Source organism: Camelina sativa, chromosome 14, assembly GCF_030686135.1.
Source record: "Camelina sativa cultivar CO46 ecotype springtype chromosome 14, ASM3068613v1".
NCBI classification, from domain to species: Eukaryota; Viridiplantae; Streptophyta; class Magnoliopsida; order Brassicales; family Brassicaceae; genus Camelina; species Camelina sativa.
This window is the reverse complement of record NC_141893.1, coordinates 8239669-8255076: the sequence shown is the minus strand read 5'-3', so window position 1 is coordinate 8255076 and position 15408 is coordinate 8239669. Positions and strand designations below refer to the sequence as shown.

The 15408-nt window shown below is 34.7% G+C and overlaps 3 protein-coding genes and 1 long non-coding RNA gene across 6 annotated transcripts; 2 read left to right on the top strand and 2 right to left on the bottom strand.

Annotated features, from left to right (window-relative positions):
- Nucleotides 1–333: 333 nt before the first annotated feature.
- On the bottom strand, nucleotides 334–5635 carry LOC147927952 (uncharacterized). The gene is made up of 8 exons (XR_015580416.1): nucleotides 5570–5635; nucleotides 5289–5456; nucleotides 4969–5083; nucleotides 4791–4878; nucleotides 4394–4622; nucleotides 3865–3926; nucleotides 1116–1172; nucleotides 334–591 (listed from the first exon to the last, which is right to left on the bottom strand). It is a non-coding gene; the product is annotated as an uncharacterized LOC147927952 (long non-coding RNA).
- A 211-nt stretch (nucleotides 5636–5846) lies between these two features.
- On the top strand, nucleotides 5847–10363 carry LOC104743390 (uncharacterized). Its single transcript, XM_087485952.1, has 7 exons — nucleotides 5847–6277; nucleotides 6365–7209; nucleotides 7425–7611; nucleotides 7711–8048; nucleotides 8292–8832; nucleotides 8921–9997; nucleotides 10101–10363. Exons 2-7 carry the CDS (start codon nucleotides 6622–6624, stop codon nucleotides 10361–10363), a joined length of 2994 nt encoding a protein of 997 aa, XP_087342078.1. The 5' UTR covers nucleotides 5847–6277; nucleotides 6365–6621.
- A 790-nt stretch (nucleotides 10364–11153) lies between these two features.
- LOC104740604 (two-component response regulator ARR7) lies at nucleotides 11154–12758 on the top strand. The gene is made up of 5 exons (XM_010461260.3): nucleotides 11154–11666; nucleotides 11785–11861; nucleotides 12071–12148; nucleotides 12267–12337; nucleotides 12418–12758. Exons 1-5 carry the CDS (start codon nucleotides 11519–11521, stop codon nucleotides 12677–12679), a joined length of 636 nt encoding a protein of 211 aa, XP_010459562.1. The 5' UTR covers nucleotides 11154–11518; the 3' UTR covers nucleotides 12680–12758.
- Nucleotides 12759–13082: 324 nt separating this feature from the next.
- LOC104740603 (uncharacterized) lies at nucleotides 13083–15405 on the bottom strand. 3 transcript variants are annotated; one of them, XM_010461257.3, is made up of 4 exons: nucleotides 15010–15405; nucleotides 14810–14915; nucleotides 14500–14720; nucleotides 13083–14386 (listed from the first exon to the last, which is right to left on the bottom strand). In XM_010461257.3, exons 1-4 carry the CDS (start codon nucleotides 15214–15216, stop codon nucleotides 13262–13264), a joined length of 1659 nt encoding a protein of 552 aa, XP_010459559.1. In that variant the 5' UTR covers nucleotides 15217–15405; the 3' UTR covers nucleotides 13083–13261. The 3 variants fall into 3 exon arrangements, with proteins under 3 accessions (XP_010459559.1, XP_087341448.1, XP_019091338.1); XM_087485322.1 differs by having other exon boundaries at nucleotides 14500–14696; XM_019235793.2 differs by having other exon boundaries at nucleotides 14500–14659.
- Nucleotides 15406–15408: the final 3 nt, after the last annotated feature.

The following is a 15408-nucleotide window of genomic DNA, read 5'->3' as shown; positions in this document are numbered from 1 at the left end:
CAACGTACGCCCAACATTGATATTGATTCAGGTAATCATTTAACACTGATATTTTCTTGTAAAATCTTCTTCGGCGATTGTGACACATATAACGATAGAACTTTTCAATTGGATTTAAAACCTTGTGATTTATCGTTGCTTATCAGAGGTTCGCAGCAAGAAACTGAGAACAAAGTCCAAGATTCGTCTTTTTTTCTTGCTTTCTTGATTCAGGTAATCATCTAACAGTGATCTATTCCGTACGAGTTTCTTCTTCAGCATTCGATCGCATGTATATGAATGATATAGTGCAACTCCGTTTTGTTTGTAATCCGCAAAAATATCATTCATATATGCTTGTAATTGGCAAAAATCTATACTATTAATTGGGAAGTACACTTAGGCTTAAAAAAAATAATATTTCCCTCTATGACATGAAATACCCTTACGCTTCTAAGAAATAAAGAAGAAGAAAAATTTAAAAAGGGACAATTTGGTAAAAATAACCAGCAAAAAGACGCGGACCTTATGATGGTTTTAAAAACAAAGTATAACTCTATTCGGATCTTCAATAAGCTTTCCACGTTTCCAAACAGATTATTCCATATATACCTATAACACAAATCATAAGATAATTAGGAAATAAGTATAACAAAATATATAAACAGCTAAGCAATCCCGTAAGTATCTGAATAACAAGCCTACCTCAAAACTAATTTAGTACCCGACAATTATTCATCTTTAAAACGATCCAAAACTGAGTTTATCATTTCCATTTTCTCAAAATCTTTAATACTCAGAACAAATATAGCAATGGATATTCGCACAATCTTCTCAAAATCATTGTACATCAAACCCAATCTTACTATCAAAGGAAAACAATAACTGATAATCTACCTACATCATAATTAATTTAATATCCGTGACTTAATCATCATAAAAACTATCCAAATCTGCAATTTATCATATCGATAATATCAAACACAATCTTTCAGTTATTGAAATACAATAACTGAAAATATATTTTATAATTACTACGATCTCAACAGCTCACCTATATTACTAATATAAAAACAGTATAAGACGTCATAGCTATACAAACACATCAAGCATAATATAACAATTCAAACACTCACCAAGGAATCGCAGATGGTCGGCAATGATGGTACAACTCCTCTGTCCGATATCAAACCCTTCAAAACAACATGGAGGATCAAAGTCAAAATTGTACACAACTGGAAGCAATACACAGTTTACATTCAAAACAACATGGAGGATCAAAGTCAAAATTGTACACAACTGGAAGCAATACACAGTTTACACTGGAGAAACAATTGAGATGATATTGACTGACATCAATGTAAGTTTTTCTTTTTTTACTTGAACGCTTTGTTTTCTAATAGATTAAAAAGTTGTGTTTTCTAATAGATTAAAAAGCTGTGTTTTCTAATATATATATATATATTTGTTAGGGTACTCTGATCCATGCCACGCTTAAGAAGTAGCAGTTGAACAAGATCCAAAGACATATTGTCTTTGGCAAATGGAGAACCATCGAAAACTTTCAGCTAACAAGATCTTCTGGGAAGTTTAGGGCAACCAATCATCCTTACAAGATGACGATCATGAACTCCACAATCATAACCTGGTGTCCTCCTTTGTCACCAGACTATTTCTTGGATCTCGCTACATATTCAGATATTCTTGCAGAAGATGGTTTGAATGAAAACATTTTGATAGGTACCTATTTTATAAGAAGTGGTAAAAGCAAAATTTCTGTACCTACGATAATTGATTAATTTGGATATGGATATTAGATGTTGTTGGACAGGTCGTTTCTAGAGGTGAAATGAAAACTTCCGAGATCAACGACAAGCCAAAGAAAAGAGTAGAGGTTGAGCTGCGTAATGCTAGGTAATATAAAAAAGAGTATAAATTTGAGTTGCTTTATCGTTTATCTAGGGATTCTTAAACACTAAATATTGGTTTGACGAGCGCTTATCATGCACTCTGTGGGGTAAGTTTGCTGATACCATTTGGACAGTATGTCATGATGCAAATGATTCTATGGTCATATGTTTTATCCGCCTTGCAAAGATAAATTCATACAATGGTTCGTGTTTAAAGTTTATGTTAATCACCTTCCAATCATGTGTGTCCAAAGTTATAGATAAATGATGGAACATGTTTTTGATCTTTATACAGGTACAAGGACAATTTCAAATGCATACGACATGTCGTTGATGTTAATCAACCCAGACCACCCTGATGTGCTTGATTTTGTGTCTACGTAAGAAACCAAATATCTAAATATTCTGAATATTTTTCTATAAAATATGATCTGAAGTTAATAGTATAAAATGTGTTTTGCAGGCTGTCTAAAGATGATCTGAAACTTACTTTCTGTGAAAGAAACTGTAAGTTTTTAAAGCAAAACAATGATAAGGTTGATTATATCAATCAATTTCCTCGAAGCACTATCTCAGACCTCCTCGAAGCAACGATGGTATATTATAAAATGTTATTTTAATGTGCTAAAAACATGCTTAATCATTGAGTTTTATACGTTTAAGCGATACATGGTGGTGTTCATTTTGGTATTTTTGTATTATAGGAAGGGAAGTTTAAGCTGGTGTGTGCTATTTACCACATCGATATGGAGTTTGGGTGGTATTACTTTACTTGTGTGAAGTTCAAGGGAACATGTTTTTGATACCAAAAAAGGAGAACAAAATTGTAAGCAAAACCAAAAAACCACTGTTTGAATGTAAGATTTGCAATCAGGATGTGACGAAGGTGAACTGCAGGTAATTCGTTATCAAAATTATAATATTCGTTGTTTTGTATTTATTTTCCATGTCACTAATTTAGTGAAACAGATGTTCTTCTTTGGTGTGATAAAAATTAGGTACAAGTTAGTTCTTGATGTGATGGATAGCACTAGTGAAACTAAGTTTATCCTATTTGACCACAATGCTCTCAAATTGGTCAACCAAACTGCAACAGATGTTTTGGGAGGAAATTATGATGAGGTATACTAAGAAAACCCTATTTAAATCGATAACTTAATTTAGCATGTCATGATGTATCTTCTTTTAGGTATAGATTATAATAACAATCAAAAACTTTCAGATACAAGATCCTACCATTGTGCCGGGTGCTTTGCAATCATTGGTGGGCAAAACTTTTATGTTTCTTGCTTCAGTAGAAACCTCTAACATTGTGGATGGCAAAGAGACTTACAAAGTTTCTTACGTAGAAATGGGTGATAGTTCTACACATGTTGATAATATTGAAGATTCAGAAGCACCTGCTGATCCTAGGGATGTGATATCTATTGAAGATCAGGTAAGAAACTAAGGCAACTAAATTCAGGATTCTGAGTCAGAACGAATATTAGATATATTTTATGATGTGCTTTGTAATTTGTAGGACCAAGATTGTGTATCTCATGGTCATGACATTGGGACATCTGTCACTACACCTTCATCGAAATGTAAAGAAGAAGCTACTGAAGATGCTTCTGCACACTCTTCAACATCTAAAAAGATATGTCTACCATCAATCAAAGAAGCCATTGATGAGGCTGGTGTAAAAGCTCCAACAAATGAAGCAGATGAGGGTTAACAAGGTTCTTATGATCGTGTAGGGTCTAGTTAGAAGGTTTATTTTGATTCATTTTCAATAAATTTGTATGGTTTTTTTATGTTTTGACCTGGCCTATCCTATCAGAATAGGTTAGATTTGAAACTTTTTTCCATACTATGGATTTGTTCTCTTCATTGGTTGGGTTGAATTTTAATAATATTATTTAAAAACGATTTCCTTTTGCAAAATTAATAAACAATGAAGGATATAAAAAAGAGTAAGGGTCTGCTAACAAACCTGCCACCCTTTTACAAAAGTTGACTGAATCATAATCCAGGGAAATTAAAAAATTGGTACCCCTACAGAGAAACAAACAAACCCGATCAGAAGATTTAGATTGATCCGACTATGTTTTTTTAACACAACTACTCAGGCTGTTACAATTCATAAATCGAGGCCTATACCAAACATTTCAATATTAATATCAGACTGACTTACTATTAATGTCATACCTACAACTGGGAATTACTGAGAATGTTTATTTGAGATAACTATCGGATCGATAACTAAAGAAAATCAATATAACAGTTGCCGTAAATCGTGGCTTAAATTTTGTGTGATTAAGTTAATATTACCATTTTAGAAAGAAAATCAAATCGGTTGTGACCATAAATAAAAACAGAACAACTAATTTGATCTCCTTTCAATTATTGTTTAGATTATATTATTTCGTGCACCATATGTTTTATCTTATGTGTAAATTCTGAATTACACAGAATTCAGTTTGTCTCAGATTGAAAAATGAAGAAGAGGAAAAATACTATACCTCTTGAATCCCAGAAAGTCCCACAACTCACTAATGCGAAGCGAAAGAGGGCTCCAATCAATGACGAAAACATGAATCCAAACATTCAGAGGAATCATGGAGATGTTATTAAAGTTCAAGCAGTTTTCAAAAGAGTTTTCAAAAATTTAAAGTACAAACCTGATAATAGTCATTGTGCTGCAAATCTTGAAGAACGTCCCCTTCCTTCTCAAGACCAAAGCATGTTAATCTGATTTGAAACAAAACCTCTATCTTAATATGATTCCTTTGATAAAAATAATTCTATGTTGAAATATACCTTGACTCATTATTCATATTGCCAATGGTTTTCTTATAAACTGGTTATACTAATCGATTCAAAGGCAAACCAAGAAGAGTATTATCTGACGTTACAAACCTTACTGAGCAGACTAATCCTGACCTGCGTGCATCGTCAAGCAAGAGGAAAGCAACAAACGAACGATTTGAAGATTCCCATCTTCAATCTGGAATATCTCATCAAGGTTTGCTTATGTTAATAATTTCATTGGGGATACTGATTACGATTGTTCACTTTTAAAAAATTCTGCAATTACCATTTGGGCTGCTTTCAATCAGGTACAAATGAGAGCAATGGCTTTGTATCATTCCAGAAATCACAGAGTGACACATCTTTGACGTATCAGACCGAAATTGTTGAAGATACACCACCTACAAAACGAAGACAATCCAGCAGCAGGTGGTCACAAATAAGTCCTCCATCTGTAAATAGCAAACAAGGTAACAAGATAAAAGATGATAAATGTTTTTTATAGAAGCAGATTATAAATGTATCAACAAGCTAATGTATCAATTTAATAATTGTTTTTTAAAAACAAATCAGCTTCGATTATAGCATCAAAGGAGTAATACTTACAAGACCGAAAAATTCCCTAAGGCTTGCGAAATTTCTTGCAAGGCAAAAGAAACCCAATGATCCCACAACAGTAGAACCAGCAATAAACACCCAAGGTTGTGTATCTAACTCTTGTCGAACAACCAATGTGGATATCTTAGGGTCACAATTCCCAGATTAGATCTCAACCTGAATCATTAATTCAATATCTGTATTATTTTACTGGAGTATTATTACCCATTACCTCTAATGATCATGATTAAAACATATAAGGAAATGGAGGTAAAGATCAACAAACATACCAATGCAGCAGCAGTTCTGAAGATACTGAGTCAGAAGTTTCGGGAGATGATGGTGAACTTCAGGATATCCCTTACGATGTCCTGAAAGGGTATTAAATATTGGACATGTTAGATGAAAGTATCACGAAAGCTTTTGATTGCAAAACTAAAAAGACGGCGAGAACTAAAGCTAAAAAAAAAGTTACAGGTATGATATCCAACTTTGACTTTACCAATTGGATTTTCAAACTACAAACAACCAATTTTAATTGAACTTTTAAAACCTGTAGATTATTTGGATCATGGTGACCCTACGTACTCATGTTCATATTGTGGCGCTATCATGTGGTATGGGGAGCGTATTAACAGAAACAGGAGGGATAAAAATCCTACATTTACCCAATGTTGTTTACAAGGAGCTGTAAAGTTGCCTTTACTACACAATCAGCCTGAGTTGTTATTTGCTCTCCTAACAAACAATGATGAATTGAGTAGGCATTTCAGGGAAAATGTCAGAGCATACAACATGATCTTTTCGTTTACTTCACTAGGTGGGTGTTGCGAAAACTTTGTTGTTAAAGGGCGAGGTCCAAATATGTTTCAGATACAAGGAGAGAATTACCATCTACTTGGTAGTTAGAAACCTATCAATGGTGATTTTCCAAAGTTTTCACAACTGTATATCGTAGATACAGAGAATGAGGTGGAAAACAGAGCTGGTATTTTAAGGTATGTTAATTGATTTTTTTTAAGATACAGAAAACGATATCAAAGCAAGTTGTTTACATTTTCTAATATACGGTTTTCTTTTTTCAGCAAATCTAAGAATGGAAGAAAATATAAAAACAAAAAAACAAAAGTTAAGGCAAGTAATTGCAGCTATAATCAAGATGTTAGATGATGTCAACCCATACATTTAAAACTTCAGATCAGCGAAAGAGCGGTTAGATACTAATCCTGAAGAAAGCTTTCACATGAGAATAGTAAGTGATCGTTTAAAAGATGGATGAACATACGCAGTTCCCACTGCATCAGAGGTTGCTGCATTGATTCCTGGGGATTTTCATGTAGAGATGCCTACTCGTGACATTGTTGTTGAAGAAAAATCAGGAGAATTACAGAGAATCAGTGAAATACATCCATCGTATCTCGCTCTTCAATATCCTTTGTTGTTTCCAAAAGGTGAGGATGGTTACAGACCAGGAATACGTAAAGGACCAGGTGGTGGAAAAAATAAGAATAAGAATCCAGATACAACCAATGAGAAGAAGTGTATCAGCATGCGGCAATGGTTTGCATTCCGCATACAGGAAAGGAAGAACGAATCACATAATCTGCTAATGTCCAAGAGATTGTACCAACAATTCTTAGTAGACGCTTACACCACTATCGAAACAAACATATTAACTTATCTCAAGCTGAATCAGTCAACTGTGAGGGCTGCTAATTATGATACAGTCAAGGATGCTGCTAATCAAGGCAACACAGATCTGAATGCTCAAGGAACTAAATGTTACTTGCCAGCTTCCTTTGTTGGTGGACCTAGATATATGAGGAATATGTATCTAGATGCAATGACAATATGTAAGTACTATGGCTTCCCAGATTTGTTTATCACCTTCACTTGCAACCCAAAATGGCTGGAGTTGGTACGGTTTTGTTCAGCAAGAAATTTGAACACTGATGATAGGCCAGAGATTATAAGTAGAGTCTTCAAGATGAAGCTCAACTCTCTAATGGATGATCTAAAAAAGAAACATATCTTAGGCCGGATATTGTCATGTAAGTTTTTTCTTTCTAATTGATACTTTGTTTTGCAACTGATTTGTGTTGGTCAAGATTTTTGTTTAATATGTTTCGCTCTAAACCCATTTCAGCTATGTATACAATCGAGTTCCAGAAGAGAGGACTTCCCCATGCCCACATTTTATTGTGGATGCACCCAGATTCAAAATTGCCAAAAGCAGAAGACATCGACAAGATGATATCCGCTGAAATTCCAAACAAGAATAAGGAACCTGAACTATATGAGATGGTTAAGGATCTGATGATTCACGGCCCATGTGGGTCTCTCAACATGAATTCACCATGTATGGAAGAAGGCAAATGTTCAAAGTTTTTCCCCAAGAAGCACGTAGATCACACAACAGTTGATAAATAAGGTTTTCCAGTTTATAGAAGAAGGAAAACAAAGCATTTTGTTGAGAAGAATGGTTTTAAGTGTGACAATCGCTATGTTATACCATATAACAAAGTATTGTTACTACGGTACCGGGCACACATTAATGTCGAGTGGTGTAACCAAACAGGTTCGATTAAGTACTTATTCAAGTATATTCAAAAAGGACAGGATCAGGTTGCTGTTGTTGTGGAGCCATCCTCAAAAAAAAAAGGAGTCAAAGAAAGTTCGGCTGGCAACAAAGTTAGGAAGGAGAGTTCGGTTACAAATTCTGATGGTAACAGTAGTGGTGATGAGATAAAAGATTTTTTTGATTGCAGGTAGAAGCTCTTATAGATAAGTTTTGATCTTACGTTTAAACATCATATAACATTTATTTATGTTATTACTTGGTTGTCAGATTATATATCAACATTTGATTCAATTTTAAATCGCAGGTATGTATCAACTTGCGAAGCAGGTTGGAGAATTTTGAAAAATCCAATAACTTACAGATCAACATCAGTTCAAAGGTTGTCTTTTCATCTAGAAGGGAAACATCTAATTTATTTCAAGGGTGATGATGAAATACAAACCGTTTTGGATAGAGGTGAGTTAGTCAATTATATGTTCCTCGCTTGGTTTGAATTGAATAAGGTTAGTTCATTGGCCAAAACAAAAACTTATGCACAAATTCTTGAGTTCTTCACGTACGATGGGAAGAGAAAGAAGTTCAATCTCCGGAAGATACCAGGTGCTGCTATTGGAAGGATAAACTATGTTCCTATTGGTATGGAAGATGGATATTATCTACGAGTGCTTCTAAACAGTCAGACAGGTCCAGAATGTTTTGATGACATCAAGACTGTTAAAGGTGTCGTATATCCTACTTACGAAGAGGCATGTTTTGCTCTTGGATTGCTTGACAATGATCAGGAGTATATTGACGATATAGTAAGAACAAGTTTTTGGAGTATGGCAACATTCTTACGTTGTCTCTTCGTTGTCATGCTACAATCTTTTAGTTTATCACAACCAGAGGTTGTTTGGGAAAAAACATGGGAACTACTATCTGAAGATATTGAGAAAGAAAGGAGAGCATACTTTAAACGACCGGATATATATAGTTTTTTAAAATTTACATTACACTTAATGTGGTTAAAAGATATGTATATTCTTATCTGTTTGTGATGATTTTTTTTTTTTCATTTTAGAACTCACTTTATCTGATGAGGAGAAGCAGAGGTTTGCCTTACAAGATATAGATAACATTTTAAAAAGCAATGGAACATCTTTGAAAGCTTTTCCAACAATGCCTCAAGTACCAAAAGATTTCCTCGATGATACAAATGTGTTGATTGTGGATGAGAAAAACTATAATCGTGATGAGCAGAAGGAAAAACATGATAGATGGATAAAGTCAATGACATATGAGCAAAAACAAGTATACAGTGAGATCATGGAAGCAGTGGATAATGACATGGGTGGTGTATTTTTTGTTTATGGTTTTGGAAGAACCGGTAAAACCTTCCTCTATAAGACTCTTTCATCAGCATTAAGAGCAAGAGGATCAATTGTCTTGAATGTTGCATCCAGTGGTATTGCTTCTCTCTTACTAGCAGGTGGAAGGACAACACATTCTAGGTTTGGTATTCCTATTAATCCTCATGAAAGTAGTGTATGTACAATGAGTCATGGATCTGATCAAGCACAACTAATGGCTGAAGCATCTTTGATAATATGGGATGAAGCTCCAATGATGAGCAAACACTGTTTTGAATCGTTAGATCGAAGTCTCTCAGATATTATAAAAGGAGCTGGTAACAGACCATTTGGTGGAAAAGTGGTTGTTTTTGGTGGAGATTTCAGACAGGTGCTACCAATCATTCCAAATGCTGGAAGAGCTGAAATATGTATGAGTGCACTAAATGCTTCTTATCTCTGGGAGCATTGCAAAGTTATGAGATTAACCAAAAATATGAGGCTTCTTGCAAAGGATTTGAATCCCACAAATGCTAAAGAGCTTAAGGATTTTTCAGAATGGATACTTAAAGTTGGTGATGGAAAGATCGGTGAACCTAATGACGGTGAAGCGATGATATATATTCCTGATGAGTTTTTAATCACAGAAGCAGACAATCCTATTCAGGTTATAAGCAGGGAGGTTTATGGAGATCCTAAGTGTTTGAAAGAAAAAAAAGATCCACTCTTCTTTCAAGAAAGAGCAATCCTATGTCCGACCAATAAAGATGTTAGCATTATTAATGATTATATGTTTGACCAGCTAGAAGGTAACTACAATATTTTCTGTTTCAAAATTTCCTTTTTCCAGTAATTTGATTTCGTTATTAGAATGTAATTAACCCTTATGTGATGACTAATTTTTAAATGTAGGTGAGGAAAGAACATACATAAGTTCAGATTCTATAGATCCAGCTGACAAACGTTTTGAAAACAATCCAATCTTTACACTTGATTTTTTAAATAGTCTAAAGCTATCAGGAGTGCCCAATCATAGAATACGATTGAAAGTAAGTTGTCCAGTAATGCTATTAAGAAATATAGATCCAAGAGGAAGGCTAATGACCAAACTGATATCTATTATCATTACTAAAATATATATCAATACATACCGACATTGCAATTATTTTTACTAATCTCAAACCAAATATAATGTCCTGTTGTTGCCTTTAAGCCATCTTGCAATTGGCTAAAAAAATATTTAAACTGAGACAAAAGGATCCACCCGATAATACTTTGTCCATATTTTTCTCTCTAGATTTTGTCCAAAAGCAAAAGAGATTTCACAAAATCACACTATGGTCCACTAAACGGAGTGCCTTTATTGCATACAAATAAAATTCAATTTAATAAAGGAAACTCATTTGACCAAAAAAAAAATACTAAAGGAAACTCAACTGAAACGATGTCAAAAATAGATTAAAAAAAAGGAATGTCTCTTTTGTCGCCAAAAAAAAAAATTAAGATAACCTCGTAATAATTTGACCTAAACAAATATCACAAGTGGTCAGAGAGATATATATATATATATTGATATCAACATCATGCCATTGTTCATATATAAATTTAGTAGAGTATTGATGAATCACTAACTAAAGAAGTAATACTATATGATTATCCACACAAAAAGATACAGTATAATATAACAATGTTAATCATTAAACTTCTTTAGGAGTATAGATTAGAATAAATAAAAGTCGATTTTTTTAGCAAGAGATTGATAAACAATGCAAAATATTAAGTAAGGCAACAACAACTAGGAGTATAGTAAACAACGAACAAAAAAAAAAAAAAATGAAGTAAAAAAATTACTAAAAGAAGAAGGAAAGTTCCACGTAAGGAGGGAGTTGTCGCTGTCGGATTGAAAGAAACAGACCAAACAAAGATCTTTGAAATCTTAAAAAAGATTCGGTGCCCAAAGATATTGACCTTTGAAGACACAAACCATTTCCTTTGGTTTTTTTTTCTGACACTTCCCAAACACATAACATCAAAACACTTGACCCAAATTTTTTTTTGTAAGATTTTGTTTCCTCTTCAAAGATCTTACCCGCAAGATCCGATCTTCCGAATCTCTTCTTCTCTAGAGTACTTACTTAGTAAACCCCACCATCCCATCATCTCTTTCATATTTATGTCCACCTAACCTTAACTTTTTCCTTTCTTCCTTTTTATCACATTGATTTCTTTAGTTTCCTTTGTCTTCAATCCAAATCCATACCTTTCTTTCTTTCTTTTCTCCCCCTAACCTATTTACTTCTTCTCTTTCTTTTCTTCTTCTGAGTTTGACAATGGCGGTCGGTGATGTTATGAGGATGGAGATTCCCGCCGGTGGAGATTTAACCGTTACTCCCCCGGAGTTACATGTTCTCGCTGTTGATGATAGTATTGTGGATCGTAAAGTCATCGAGAGGTTGCTTCGAATCTCTTCTTGTAAAGGTATAATCTCTCTCTCTAGCTCACTCAGCTCTGTTTTTATGGTTAGTAATAAAAAACTTTGAACTTTCCTCTGTTTTTTTTTTTACTTATGAGTGTCTTCTTGTTTTTGTTATTGCAGTGACGACTGTAGAGAGTGGAACTAGAGCTTTGCAGTATCTTGGCTTAGATGGAGACAAAGGAGCTTCTAATCTCAAGGTTCTTAATAAAAAGTTCTTCCCTTATATCTTTGTTATCTACAAATCTGCTTGGCTATTGAGAAATCCTAAGGAAATTGAGAGAGAGATATTTTATGATCATACGGATTTAAAAAATAGATCAGCCTTTTAAGTTATTCTTTTGGTTATAAGATCTGATTTTGTCAAAGTGTGGTTTTTTTAACAACTCTGTGATTCAATTTATAACAGGATTTGAAGGTGAATTTGATAGTGACGGATTACTCAATGCCGGGACTAACAGGCTATGATCTTCTCAAGAAGATTAAGGTAACACAATAACAATTATCGATTTTTTTTTATATATTATCAATCTGTGTAATTAAGAACTTGAATAAAGAAGCTTCTTTCTGATGCTAATACAAAGCTCCTTTTTTAATATTTGTAGGAATCTTCTGCATTCAGAGAAGTACCAGTAGTGATTATGTCATCTGAGAACATCTTACCTCGTATAGAAGAGTAAGTGATCGTCTAATGTGTAATAATAATAATACAAATCAGATATGAGGTTAATAATAATCTCTTCTTCTTATTTACAGATGTCTCAAGGAAGGAGCAGAGGAGTTCCTGTTGAAACCGGTGAAACTAGCAGATGTAAAGCGAATAAAACAACTTATAATGAGAAACGAAGCTGAGGAATGCAAAACCTTAAGAAGCCTTTCTAACAAGAGAAAGCTTGTTGAAGATAACATTGATACATCATCATCATCATCATCAAGTCATGATGATTCTTCTGTCAAGGATACTCAAACTTCAAAACGCATGAAATCAGAATCTGAAAACCTTTCTTCTCTACTTTGAATATAAATATATAGAGAGAGAGCCAAGACCCTTAGCTAACATCTTCTGTTAATACAAAAGATAATGTTTGAGAGAGTCATCATACTACTCATGCTTTTGTTTCTTAAACAAAACTAAGAAAAAAGAAAAAACGAATCATAGAAACTAAATTAACAACAACAAACGTTAGAATTTGGTAACCGAATCCTTCCATCTCTTCATTGATCTTCGCAAGGTAGCTCGAAACCACACAATGGACAAAAGTGACTAGTCCCAAACCATTCTACAATACACTTATCGTCAAACCCATGTCCACATAACTCTTGCTCCATCCTTCAACTTTATTTTTTTTTAATAATTATATATATATATATATATATATATATATATATATTTTTTGATAAAAGCCATGCTTATCTTAGAATTTATTTTTGAAAAAAAAATTGTGATTAAGTTGAAATGAATGGTTACAATGGAAAAATAATCAATGTTACAATTATTACAAACTATTCTCAAACATGAAAAAATTATATATCTTTTTGAGGGATTGAGACTGGGATTGAGACTGCGATCAGGCTATGATGTCAAACACAAAAACCTGCGCTACAAAGTCAAGTGATTCCGAGAGCGTTTCCTAGCGTTCATAAGCTCCATCAAAGATGGTAGAGGCCGAGGCACAGGTGCGTTCATTGATCTGTATAGCTTTCTCAAATCCCCACTAAGATCCTTGCAAATCTCCCTTGAAGAAGAAGAAGAAACGTTTCTACAAGACTCCTTCTCTATTGCCTCTTCTTTATTATCATCTTGTAACGACTCAACTACTTCCTTTACATTCAGCTTTTCCAATACCGGCGAGGTTTTGTTGGTGTATACAGATTCAGTGTGTATGACTTTTCTCTCATGTAGTTGATTAGATTCTTGAGAACTTAGCCTTGCTCTCCCAAACAGAGTTACAGGAAGATTTTTTTCAGGGGATAAACTCAGAAGCTTCTTCTTTTTGCTAGATGCTTCGATTACAGGTTCTAGCTTCGATTTTGCAGAATCCAGAATAATTTCTTCACTCATGAGACAGCAACTAAGAGCAACTGTGTGAGTATCAGCTGCTGCAACTGAAGAAACTTCCATGTCGATGTCTAGAAGCTTCCAGAAAGGATCACCAGGCGAAAACCGACTGATGAAACAGTTCTTCTTCACATAGTTGAGTTCCATTGCTCTACAAGAAGGAACAGTTGATACAACCCATCTCGGAGAAAGAAGATGCAACGCTGTTTCCAATTCTTCACGGGATGAATGCATAGAGTAACACACATGCCAAAGACCAAACTCATCCTTGACAGCTTCACTAAACCTAACTTTCCTCTGCTTTTGGATTTGGCTTCCACTTTCGGAATAATCTTCGTCATCACAAATATACCACTGAGCTGAAGGGCGGATGATAAGAGGTTCATTCTGAAGTTTCGATCTGGCCTCAGCAAGCTTTGCACTTGTTCTTTCATACAGTTTAGGGAACCCACTGAATATGTGGAACCGCGAAGAAGGATCCTCAGAGACGATTTCAAGAACTATAACCATTAACGATCTGAAACACTCCAAGTTTGTAGCTTTGTCGACATAAATCTTAGAGCCAAACGTTCTAGAAACTTCCAACAGAACATCCTCTTGTCCCAGCATATCACAAGCAAGATATACAACTGGTGCATTTGGATGGTTCCATATGCAATTGATGATCTGATTTCATTGAACAAAGAAATCAACAATGGAATAATGTGAGAAACTCTCTCTACACAAAAGAAACGACTCCAGTTCATAAAGAGAAGTGATATGATCAAACTCAAGATCACCTGTCTAATAGCAGAATGCTTACTAGGAAACCTCTGAGAGTGAGAGGCTTTCCCAAAAGTACAATCCAAGAAAATGTAATCAAGAGAGCATTTTGGAGCCATGCCATGTCTTCTTCCCACAAATTTCTCAGGTAGACTCTGTAGGCAATCCAGAGTAAGCCTACAATCACCAGTGTGAAGTATGTTACCGAAACTTCCTACAAACAAGAACATGACGGCTCCTGAAAAAGTTCGTCAAAAAGAGAGATCTCTCAATTTGGAACAGCTGCTAAATAAGACTTTCACAAATATCAAATAAGGAACAACATACCAGGACAATGATTGGCATCAAAGGCAGTAACTTTAAAGTCACCATCTTGATCATCAACAACCACTGATTGCCCAATTTCAATTCTCACGAAGCAATACTCATCAAGCTACACACACAATTACAACAGTATTTGAGACAACAGAGAACGAGAACACGCACACGAAGACAAGAGAGGAGGAAACAGATTAAAAAAAAAATACCTGAGGGTGACGTTGGAGAAGAAGAGAGATGGTGAGGGAAGTAGAATAAATAGGGAAGACGACAACGTTAGAAGGAGAAATCCCAACGGTGTGATCTTTGTGAGCGTGTGTTAAGAAATGATGTCTCTTTCTTCTCTTCGTCGTCGTCGTGTACGGTCCAAATGTGTCGACCGCAAATGGTAAACCTCTTGGCATCTCTATCGCCATCTTCTTCCTCGACCGCCCTCAATTTCACTCTTAACAGCGCGGCGATGGAGGTAGCCGCTAATTAGGGTTTCTTCTTCGCCGGTGATTAAGAAATAATGGCGGATTTGTCCACAAAAGGCGAGGGAATTTTTCCCTCCCATTTTTTTTTTTTTTCTTAAAGGTAACATTTTTAATTTGATGATCTTAATTACG

Excerpts from the sequence above, each read along its gene's own strand:
- LOC104743390 (XM_087485952.1), top strand. The coding sequence starts at position 6,622 with ATGCCTACTCGTGACATTGTTGTTGAAGAAAAATCAGGAGAATTACAG. Across the intron at positions 8,049-8,291 it reads AAGATTTTTTTGATTGCAGG|GAAATACAAACCGTTTTGGA; the intron begins TAGAAGCTCTTA and ends AAGGGTGATGAT. Across the intron at positions 8,833-8,920 it reads TAAACGACCGGATATATATA|AACTCACTTTATCTGATGAG; the intron begins GTTTTTTAAAAT and ends TTTTCATTTTAG.
- LOC104740604 (XM_010461260.3), top strand. The coding sequence starts at position 11,519 with ATGGCGGTCGGTGATGTTATGAGGATGGAGATTCCCGCCGGTGGAGAT. Across the intron at positions 11,862-12,070 it reads AAGGAGCTTCTAATCTCAAG|GATTTGAAGGTGAATTTGAT; the intron begins GTTCTTAATAAA and ends AATTTATAACAG. Across the intron at positions 12,149-12,266 it reads ATCTTCTCAAGAAGATTAAG|GAATCTTCTGCATTCAGAGA; the intron begins GTAACACAATAA and ends TAATATTTGTAG.
- LOC104740603 (XM_010461257.3), bottom strand. The coding sequence starts at position 15,216 with ATGGCGATAGAGATGCCAAGAGGTTTACCATTTGCGGTCGACACATTT. Across the intron at positions 14,916-15,009 it reads TTCTCCAACGTCACCCTCAG|CTTGATGAGTATTGCTTCGT; the intron begins GTATTTTTTTTT and ends TTGTGTGTGTAG. Across the intron at positions 14,387-14,499 it reads AGCATTCTGCTATTAGACAG|ATCATCAATTGCATATGGAA; the intron begins GTGATCTTGAGT and ends CAATGAAATCAG.